Below are 12033 nucleotides of genomic sequence, written 5' to 3'. Positions count from 1 at the left end.
TCTTTCTCCTCTTCTTCTCCTCTTCTTCTCTTCTTCTTCTCAAGCCCTAGCTTTCACTCTTTTAAAATGGGAAAAAATTATCCAAAGATTAGCCTAACACAACAATATAATCCCAAAAGAAGTGGCTAGGGAAAAGACCAAAATGCCCTTAAAATTTCCGGACGGATTCCCTGCCAACTGCCCAACTTTCAAAGGGCATAACTCGCTCATACAAACTCGGAATCGAGCAAACTTGGTGGCGTTGGAAAGATCATTCCACAAGCTTCACAATCATAACTGGAACTACTCCTAACTCATCTTGAGCTAGGAGTTATGACTGCTCAAAGTTGGCCAAAACTCACTGATTTCCCACACTTAACCAAATTCCCAGATTTGAATTTTTTTCCAAAAATGACTATTTCCGATTTTAAGCCTCTTCATAGATATTTCAAATTACCGGATGTTACAAAATAGTCAATCAATTACGTTAAATTTTACTATTTTCTTACTAAGCATTTTCATTCGTCAAAGCCTCAAATTTCATATTTTTATAGGTCTGATTTGATATGTATCAAATTTTTATTAAAAGTTAAAATATAACTTTAAAAGTTAAGCAAAAAAATATATTGGAGAATGGTATGAGAAAAAAGAAAAGGTAAAAGAAAAGATAACAAATGAATGACAAAAAGTGAGAAAGTGAAATGGGTAAATTATGGAGCCAGGTGGACAAATGTCAATTAAAGAACCCCTCACACAACTGACACTAGTTGTGCCTCTTACAGAATAAAAATTTTCGCACGGGAGATTAAAGCCACATATAATAATGTCGTGGCTGCCAATCCACGTGAATCAAAATGAAGGTCGGCAAGTAAGCTGAATGACAAAATTACCCTCAGTTGTTAAAAATTTTTACGGTTAAGCACACATGTGGATACCTACCCGTCACTCACTCTTCTTAAATAGTAGAAAAGAAATTTGTATGAAAAATGAATTTTGTCTAAATATTAGGGAGTGTTTGTGAAATATTAGCAATATAAAATAATATAAGACAATAAATATATAGACAAGATATATGGGAGAGAATGCTTTCTTATTTCTTTCTTCTGTACTTTTCAATTGTATCTTTTATAAAATATTCAACGCCTATTTATAGTACAAAATGTCTCTTCAAAGTTAGATGAATTAAATAGTGTTCATTAATTCCGTACATGAACTTCAAAGAGAGTTACGATGACATCCACACTAATGCATTTATAACACTCCTCCTTGGATGTCCATAAATAATGCGCCTCGTTAAAACCTTACTAGGAAAAAACCAGTGGGAAAAATCCTAGTGAAGGAAAAAGAGTACACATATCTTGTAATACGCCTTGAGTGCTGCCTCATTAAAAACCTTACCAGGAAAACCCAGTGGGACAAAACCTTGGTTAAGGGAAAAAGAGTACAGCGCGTATTTTACTCCCCCCGATGAAAACTTTATTTGATATCTTGGAGACGACGCATTCCAATCTTATATCTTAACTTCTGAAATGTTGATGTTGGCAATGCCTTAGTGAATAAATCTGCAAGATTATCACTCGAACGAATCTGTTGAACATTTATCTCACCATTTTGTTGAAGATCATGTGTGAAAAAGAAGTTAGGTGAAATATGCTTTGTTTGGTCTCCTTTGATATATCCTCCCTTTAATTGAGCTATGCAAGCAGCATTATCTTCACACAATATTGTTGAAATCTATGTTTGCACAGAAAGACCGCATAATTGCAAAATGTGTTGAGTCATTGATCTCAACCATACACACTCTCGACTGGCTTCATGAATGACTATTATCTCTGCATGATTTGAAGAAGTAGCAACTATTGTTTGCTTCATCGAACGTCATGATATAGTTGTACCTCCATATGTGAATAAATAACATATCTGAGATCGGAATTTATGTGTGTTAGACAAATAGCCAGCATCTGCATAACTGATCGATTCTGACTTGGATGCATTAGAATACAACAATCACATATCAATTGTTCCTTGAAGATATCTGAATATATGTTTAACACCTTTTCAATGTCTTCTTGTTGGACATGAGTTGAATCTCGCCAATAAACTTACTGCAAAGCAAATATTTGGTCGCGTATTGCTGGCAAGGTACATTAGTGTACTAATGGCACTGAGATATGGTGTTTCATCACCAAGAACCTCTTCATCTTGTTTCTTGAGGTCGAAATGGATCTTTATTTATATAAGAGATCTCACAATCATCAGGGTACTCAATGGGTGTGATTTATCCATGTAAAATTGCTTCAAAACATTTTCAGTATATGTTGATTGATGGATAAATATTCCACTTGTCAAATGTTCAATCTAAAGGACAAGACAAAATTTTGTCTTACCAAGATCTTTCATTTCAAATTCTTTCTTCAAACACTCAACAACTTTTGAAAGCTCTTTAGGAGTTCCGATGATGTTCAAGTTATCAACATAAACAGATATTATTACAAATTTAGATTTTGACCTTCATATAAAAATACAAGGACAAATAGGATCATTCTTATACCCTTCCTTTAGCAAGTATTCGCTAAGACGATTATACCACATTCACCCTGATTGTTTCAATTCATATAAGGATTTCTGAAGCTTTATTGAACAATTTTCCTTTGAATTTTTATATGCTTCAGGCACTTTGAGTGCTTCAGGGATTTTCATAAAAATATTGTGGTCTAATGAGCCATATAAATAGGTTGTGACAACGTCCATCAGATGCATTTCAAGCTTTTCATGAACTGTCATATTTATTAGATACCTGAAGGCAATTGCATCTACCATAGAAGAATATGTCTCCTCATAATCAATGGCAGGCCTTTGCGAAAATCCGTGTGCCACAAGTCGTGCTTTATATCTTATGACTTTACCATTTTCATTGTGTTTTCGCACAAAAACCCACTTGTACCCAACTGGTTTGACACCTTCAGGTGTTCAAACTATTGGTCCAAAAACTTCACAGTTTTCAAGTGAAGCCAATTCTGTTTGAATTGCTTCCTTCCATTTTGACCAATCATTTCTCTGTCTACATTTATTGACAGATCTTGGTTCTAAATCCTTATTTTGTTGCATTATTTCAACTGCAACTTATGGGCAAAAATATTATCTACCACAATATTATTTCGATTCCACCTTTTTCTCGTCGAGACATAATTTATTGAGATTTCCTTATTATTATTATTTTCAGGTACATGGACCTCCTCTGTGGTGTCATCATTTATTATGTCTCGGAGCTCTTCATGAGCAATTGCCTCTATATCTCGATCATTTATTCCTTTCCTTTTTTTAGGATTTTTATCCTTGGAACCAATTAGTCTACCACGTTTTAAGCATGGTCCAGACTCATTTGCCTTAACATTTTGTTCTATCGAGACATCAACTCGAACTTGAGCATTAGCAGCTATGATATATGATTTAGTAACCCGTGAAAGGTTAGTAAATGTATCCGGCAATTGATTTTCAATATTCTGCAAACAAATTATCTTTTGAACTTTTTGCTCACATTGATTTGTTCGAGGGTCTAAATGAGACGAAAGTGAATTCTAATCTATCTCATTTACCAACTGCTTTTGTTCTCCCCCTAATGTTGGGTATATTAATTCATCAAAATGACAATCAGCAAACCTTGCCATAAATAAATCTCCAGTTCTAGGTTCCAAATATTTTATAATGGAACGAGATTCATACCCAACATATATCTCCAACCTTCTTTGGGGACCCATCTTTGTGCATTCTGGTGGAGCAATTGAAACATATACCGCACAACCAAAGATTCTAAGATGGAAAATGTTTAGGTCCTGACCAAAAACCAATTGTAATGGGGAGATATCATGATAACTGGTTGGCCTTATGCACACAAGCGCCTCTGCAAGCAAAATAGCATTCCCCCAAACTGAAACAGGCAACTTTGTCCTCATCAACAATGGTCTAGCTATCAATTGAAGACGTTTAATCAATGACTCTGCTAAACCATTTTGAGTATGAATATGTGCAACATGATGTTCAACTGTTATTCCAGTAGACAAACAACAATCATTAAATGCCTGAGTTGTAAACTCACCAGCATTATCAAGACGAATTGTTTTTTTTTGTATAATCTGAAAATTGTGCTTTTGACCTTATTATTTGAGCCAACAACCTCACAAAAGTCATATTGTGAGTTGATAATAAGCACTCATGAGAGCATCTTTTAGATGCATTTATCAAGACCATATAATATTTAAATGGTCCACATGTAGGGTGAATAGGTCCACATATATCACCATGTATGCGTTCCAGAAATGTAGGGGATTCCACCCCAATCTTAGCCACTGATGGTTTGATAACCAACTTTCCTTGTGAACAAGCAGCACAAGAGAATTCCTTTGATTGAAGAACATTTTGGTTCTTCAAAGTATGCCCATGTGAATTTTCAATTATTCCGCGCATCATATTATGATCAAGATGGCCCAACCGGTCATGCTAAATAACAAAATCATTAGAATTTGTAAACTTTTTGTTTACTATGGCATATGATTCAACCGTACCAATATTTGTATGGTACAACCCAGAAGAAAGTGCAGGCAATTTTTCATGCACAATTTTCTTCTCCGCATTTATTGTAGTAATATAAAGGTACTCAACCTTTCCTTCATTTGGCGAATAACCTTAAAACTTAACAAGTTTCTTTGAGACTTACTACAATACAATGCATTATCAATTATTAATAATGTTCCTCCAGGTAGTAATAAGGCCGCTCTTCCAGAGCCCTCAATCAATTTTGTACTATCGGATATTGTATTAACATATGCCTTTTTCATAATCAAATGAGAGAAATATTTATTTTCTCTTAGTATTGTATGAGTTGTGGCACTGTCCAGAAAACACATATCTCTATTATTCATCTTGGATCCAACTGAAGATTGGGAAATTTTATTTATCTTCATAAAAATAAAAATACATAATAAGAAGTACGAAACTTAACAAAAGAAAATTTAAGTACATGAACTTTAAGTATGATATTAAAGACACATAACAACATTATTCATTTCCCAGTTCAATTATCAATCTTCAATTGCGATCCCCAAAAAAGTCCTCAGCTTCTAGATGAGTAATATCATCGAGCCCATCAAAAGCATCATCTTTCAATGCTAAATTCGCCTCAACATTCTCATCATATTTTTGAGAAGACCCTGCCTGAGCATCATCTTTGAGAGTCAAATGTGACTTCACTCGGGCATTAGAAGAGGAGGCACCACCTTTCTTTCCTTTTCTTTTAAAGGAATTCTGATACAGCCTGACAAAATGTTCAGTTGTCCGACATCATTTTTCCAATGACCTTTAAGGCCACAACGATGACAGTGATCATTATTTCCTTTAGAAGGATTATTTTGAGAACCCATATTGTCCTGTCTTTTGTTATGACCACCACTTTGACGATTATTATATCGTCTTTTGCCCTTGCCACGCCCACACACATTTTCATGGCTCCAATTATTTTGTCTTATTTCAGACTGGCGATGTGCTTCTACCCCGTGTGCCTCCGATAATGGAGCACTTACAACGGGACGAGCTTCATGATTTTTCAATCAAAAGGTCATTATGTTGCTCAGCCACCAAAAGGCATGAGATCAGTTCAGAGTATTTCTAAAAACCTTTTTCACGATATTGTTGTTGTAATATCATATTAGAGGCATGAAAAGTAGTTAGTGTCTTTTCCAACATGTCCTCATCTTTTATAGTTTCCGCACATAATTTCAATTGGGAAGTTATTCTAAATACAGCAGAGTTATACTCAATTACAGTTTTATTATCTTGAAACCGTAAGTGCATCCACTCATAACGAGCCCTTGGCAATACAATTGCCTTGAGGTGGTCATACCTCCCTTTCAAACCTATCCACAATTCAAGTGAATCTTTCACTGTTAAGTATTCAACCTTCAGGCTTTCCTCAAGATGATGACGAAGAAAAATCTTAGCTTTCGCTTTATCATGACTTGATGCCTTATTTCCATCTATTATACAATCACCAAGACCCTTAGCGGTAAGGTGAATTTCGGCATCAAGTACCCATGACAAATAGTTCTTTCCAGAAATGTCAAGTGCCACAAATTCAAGCTTTGACAAATTCGACATGATGGAAACTATCATAAAATAATTGAGTTAATATTATGATGTTGGTTTCTTTATAATAAATGGTAAATTAATGTTCAAATGATAAAGTATAATATAATTATATAATATATTATATGCTATATGCATGCACATTGAATGTCTCGAAAACATATAAACTAATGACGTATTGAAACAGTATATTTAATATGTAATTTTAATTGTTCTACAATATTTATTATTAGTTTCAATAGATATTAACGCCAATTTTTTTTAAGAGTTTCAAGTCATATTTAATATAATAATATTCTTCTTTATGACACATACCAATATACTTATCATAATGTATGAAAATACTTACGAGTTATTTTAACTAGTATGTTATCATATTACTTAGTAATTAATTTAGAGTTATAAGTTAGTAGCATATAAATAACATAACAATATAAACTTGAAACGTATTGATTATTATGCCTAATAAAGTATCATAATAATAGCTAAATCAAGTTATATATACAGTAATTAAATTATAGATCAAAGATTTATGCAAGTCCTATTAAAGGTGTTATAAACATATAAATGTATACCTGACTTTAAATGAAAATTGATTAACTTTTTTAAAAAAAAAAGATAATCCCAAATTAAGTAGGTCTCAATTGGTTAGAGACTCGTGCTGATAACGTGTTGAGAAATATTAGCAATATAAAATAATGTAAGACAATAAATATATAGACAAGATATATGGGAGAGAATGCTTTCTTATATCTTTCTTCTATACTTTTCGATTGTATCTTTTATAAAATATTCAACGCCTATTTATAGTACAAAATGCCTCTTCAAAGTTAGATGAATTAAATAGTGTTCATTAATTTCGTACATGAACTTCAAAGAGAGTTACAATAACATCCACATTAATGCATTTATAATTATAACATGGAGCATAATAAATTTTGGTGTATCATTAGTTGTCAAGGTTTACCGATAGAATTGATATAGCAATAAATATTTTATATGTCATTATTAATGTATAATTAATGCTGCCATGTATATATAATTTTTTTTATAGAATTGTCTATTTATGTTTTTTCTCTAAAAAGATCAGTAAACTAAAAATAATTTCTAATAAGGGACCTCCATTGTTTTTTATCCGTGAGATATAATGTACTTAAGTTTACAACAAAAATCTGATAATAAATAATGTTATTATGAATTTTTTTTTTCAAGTTAATTAGTTACCCATGTATATATTTTTACTTTAACGTTTAAAATATTTTTACTATTGAACAAAGAGAAAATACATCATTACTCTCTTCAATTATAAGAAATTTTTTAAAAGACACTGAAACTTTGCAAAGGTCTTAGTATCCCTTAAACAATTTAAAAGTGATTAAAGTATCCCATATTTTGATCAACCCCAAATATATAAAAAAAAAAAAAAAGTGTATGCACGCATCAATTATTATTGACCACGTGTCAATTAAATTTATTTTCATGTATATATTATTTCTTATTCATATTTTAAAAAATAAATAAATTGTTTATTATTCTTGTAGCCCTTCTCTTCGCTGTCGGCGGCATTTCTCTCACATAGCCGCGCACAACAATGGCTAAGTAAATTTGTAGGAGCAAAAAAAAAATTCTCCGATGGTTAATTTTTTGTGTGTGTACTTTGCCTTTAATTTTTAATCAAAATCAAGATGTGTATCTACAAAGATGGCAAGTCTCTATCTAATTTAGATGGGGTATTTTTTACTTGGTTTGAACATGGCCCCTGACGCCCTGCGTCATTCGCCGTTACCGTCAATCTCTCTGGCGCTTCTCTCACCGGTCATTTCTGATCCTCCTCCACCACTTCACTCTACTTTCATCTCTTTCTCTTTTCAATAATCTTATCAATTTTCTCCGAAGCTTTGGAGTTGGAAATTTTCTATGGCAGCCAATTTATTTTCAAGTGAAACCATTGCAGCTTCGTTGATCGACGTACTGGTAGGTCCCAATGGTAAAAATACAATAAAACAAGTAAAAAGAAAATTATATTTCTAATTAAATAAATGCTAAAATGAATAAAACAATAACCTTTTGTTTATCTCACTCGCTAGGGGCGAGTGAAATACACCTTATGTACCATATAGGATCATAAAGGAAAGAATAAAAGGGGGGGGGGGGGGGGGGGGNNNNGGGGGGTGTATTAGGACCCTTTCAAAGTTTAGTTGTCTTTTTAAAATAGGATAATGATGAATTTTTTCTTGAAAAAAAGTAATCTTTCTTTCCCTATAATTTTAATAAAGATTTTGCACCCTTTTTTTTTCATGCAAATTTCAATATTGTTTCAAGTAAAAATAAATAGATAAATCAACATTAATTAGTATTTACATCACATAATTTAATATGATATACGTTTCATAATTATTGAATTCTTTAAATATAACAAATTTTATTACATTTCTTCCATATCTAGGAATATTTTTTTACCGTTTATACAAATATATATTTTAGAAGATTATTTTTTTCCTTCTTCCTTATCTCACTTTCTCTAGTCCACAATAATTGAATTTTTGAATTTTTCTAATGTTCAAAATAACTTATTTATTCAATTTTTTTTAGAGTTGTTAGAAATTTCTTCAATTTTTGCCTTCCATTTACATTCTAATTATGTGATAAGTATTGCTAATATTTATAACTTTTTCAAAAGAGTAATTGCTCATATTTATAACTTTACTAAATTATTTCTATAATTTCAAGAATAATTAGAGAATAACGAAAAAAACAAAAGTGAAAAGTGGTGTTCAGTTTATGTCTTAATTTTTAAAAAATTGGTATACATTACCTCAAAAATTTAGTTAATATAAACTAGAGAGAGAGTAATGTTTAACGTATCACAAATAATTAGACAATTATACCGTACTTCCCCGGCTTCAATGTCACTTTCCATGTTTAAGTAACTCTTTAAATTTAATATTCCACATCAATTCAAACTACATTGCATAAATTGAAACATATATGCAAGGCAGTGAGTTGAGATATAGTTCGCACAAGTCATTAGACGTATTTAATCATCATGGGTCTGTTCAAAATCAAACCAAAATCAATAATTCAAACCAAAAAGAGTAATTGATCTATTAGTAATAAGTTATTGATTTAGTGATTTCAATAATGATTTTGGTTTTTTTTATATCGGGTTATCGATTCTTAATGGTTTGAGATTTATTCTTTATGGGTTAACCGATATATAATCCATAACAAATTAATAAATTACATTTATATCATCCGTATATAAAGTTCTTGACTTATATTTTCATTTCTCAATGTCTCAAACTCTCAGTTATTCTACAAGGTGCCAGTGTTTTCTAATTTTGAGCAAGATTCAGTCTGTCAATTCATATATGTGCATGACTCATTTGGTTTTTCACTTTGTTTCTAAATAATTCAACGATCTTTTTGGTGTGAAATCTTAACTTTTAAATTGATAATGATCAATAAGCAATACATCGATAAATGCATATATAGTATTAATAGTCCTATAACTGTTAACATGTATGCAAACTGATAATCGATAAGATGAATCAATAAACTTCAAAGACCGAACAGAATCGACCGATATGATCAATATTCTTTAAAATTGTCTTGGAAAGGGTTGAAACCTTCTTTAATGGCACTTCTAAGTTGTGGGACAAGAGGGTCTGGTAGATTTTCCCAATCATACCATTCCCATCCATCACATTTTTGTGGTTCAAGATTTTGAGGAATTTGATTTGGATCAACCAATACAGCACGTACTAGGATGACTACATAGTGTTCTGCAAGATTTGCCTCATTGTCTAGGAAGAGGTTGTTTGTCACTTTTAATATTTCTATCTTCATGATGTCCAAACCTGTTTCCTCCCTCACTTCTCTTGTTGCACATTCCTCAAAGCTCTCCCTTCAAAAGAAACAAAAAAGACATGTAGATATATCAGATCTCTTTAGAAAGTCATTCTATGTAATAATATTTTACATATTATATATGTCCAGAAGTGGATCTAGGATCGTCAATAAGTGGTGTCGATGGTTGTAGTAAAAATACAATTATGAGGTGTCGATGATTGTAGATGTGGCTACTAGGACTAGAACATACGATCTCAAGGAGGTTTCACAACAGCTTAACCACTAGACTAAGCCTTCAACTTCTATCAAGAGATATCAATATTTGTATAAATATTCATTGTACTAAAATTTGACCTTTATATATAGTGTATTTTCTGATGAAGGGGTGTCGCTTGACACCCCTTCGATATGGGTGGGTCCGCCCCTGTATATGTCGGTCAAGTTTTCTGTGAAATCAATCTTTCGTGTTATATGTTTTATAATAACATATTCAGTAAAATCTCATAAGTAGGATATGGAAAAGATAAAATGTACATAGATCTTATCACTACCTTATAGAGATAGAAATACTATTTTCAGAAAAACTTTGATGGCAAAGGGAAGAAATTTGCAACATGTGGTATCAAATCATTCATAATTAAAGAATAAAAGTATGTGTAAGTAAGACTTAAACACATGATATATATTCAGTAATTTGATATAAACATCGAATGTGGTTACCCAAACTCAAGATGACCACTAGGAACTGAAAAATAAGAATGAGCAACACAAGCTTGACGTTTGCCAATCAACAATTTGTTTTCCTTCACTATGAACACTGCCACAGCTACTTTTGGACTTCCCACAGCCATCACCTCTTTTTTCTTTTCTTTTTCTTGTACTCAATTAATTGATTAACAACTTCATGTTATCTTGCTCTATATATAAGCACAAATTAATAAAATATTTATGTAGGTAAACTTATCCTCTCTTTTTTTTTCTGGGGGTTATGACATGTTTTTTTTTATGTGCCAAAAAGAAATGATAAGGTCAAAGAAAGTGGCAAAGCTTATTTACTACAAAAAGAAATGATAAGGTCAAAGAAATAGTGGCAAAGCTTATTTACTAAAAAGTCATTATTTTTTAAAAAAGTTTTATTAAAAATTATTAAGTCAATTTTTTTATAGATATTTTGATGGAATCGATGATAAAAGAAAAGAGCAAAGTTGTTTATTTAATTTTATATAAGTTTAGTGTCTACTTGTGTACGCTCAAAGTTGGAGAACATAGATGACAGTTGAAGCCAAATTAAAGAGCATATATATGTATTATGTCATTTTTTAAAATTATTTAGTGAAAATTTATTTTCTATCATATATTTTCCTAGTGATCCTTTGGTGGAAATTATTTTGTTTCTAGTAGTGGTGGATCCTTCTTCGTTGAAAATTCCGTTGTATAATCATACATTAGAAGATAGTTATAATAATTTATAGTGAGAGGTCATTTTACGAGTGTGTTGATATAGAAATAAATAATTACTAATTGTTATTGTTATAGAAAAATAAACATAACATAAACTATGTTTCGAGAAAAACTTGATTGTTATAGTGAGTTATTGTTATATAAACATGTTGTTATTAAGAAGTTTGACGGTATAGATTAAAATTATTTCTTATATACCTTATAAGCTACTACAGTAAAACGTCACTAAATTAATATTCGGTTAATTAATAATCTCTCTAAGGTAATAATTTTCTCCGATTCCGACTTAAGCCAATGAAAAAAATCACTCATTTCGATAAGATAATATATTTTTAGAAGACCCCTATATAAATATATGGTCTCATTAATATTATAAATTAATAATTCTTTAAAGTACAAATATATTTAAAACAATTTAGTGAAATATGATTATGATTATGTTATGTGCTTTTTTTGTTAAATCTAGTTGAAGCTCATCTCTAACTTTTCTTATTGCATCCAAACGTTTCGGTGTTGTCTTTGCGAACTACACTATAAAATTGTGAAAAGTTCTAGACACGATAAATACTTCCTTACGCGTAACTGGTTTCAAAGGTATTGTAT

At 31.4% G+C, this 12033-nt stretch overlaps 1 protein-coding gene across 1 annotated transcript; it reads right to left on the bottom strand.

Moving 5' to 3' along the window:
- Nucleotides 1–9529: 9529 nt before the first annotated feature.
- LOC125859652 (nudix hydrolase 1-like) lies at nt 9530–10876 on the bottom strand. The gene is made up of 2 exons (XM_049539441.1): nt 10690–10876; nt 9530–10024 (listed from the first exon to the last, which is right to left on the bottom strand). Exons 1-2 carry the CDS (start codon nt 10818–10820, stop codon nt 9709–9711), a joined length of 447 nt encoding a protein of 148 aa, XP_049395398.1. The 5' UTR covers nt 10821–10876; the 3' UTR covers nt 9530–9708.
- Nucleotides 10877–12033: the final 1157 nt, after the last annotated feature.

This window comes from Solanum stenotomum, chromosome 3 (assembly GCF_019186545.1).
Source record: "Solanum stenotomum isolate F172 chromosome 3, ASM1918654v1, whole genome shotgun sequence".
Taxonomy (NCBI): domain Eukaryota; kingdom Viridiplantae; phylum Streptophyta; class Magnoliopsida; order Solanales; family Solanaceae; genus Solanum; species Solanum stenotomum.
Note: the sequence above shows the minus strand (reverse complement) of the source record. Positions and strands in the feature narration are given on the sequence as shown.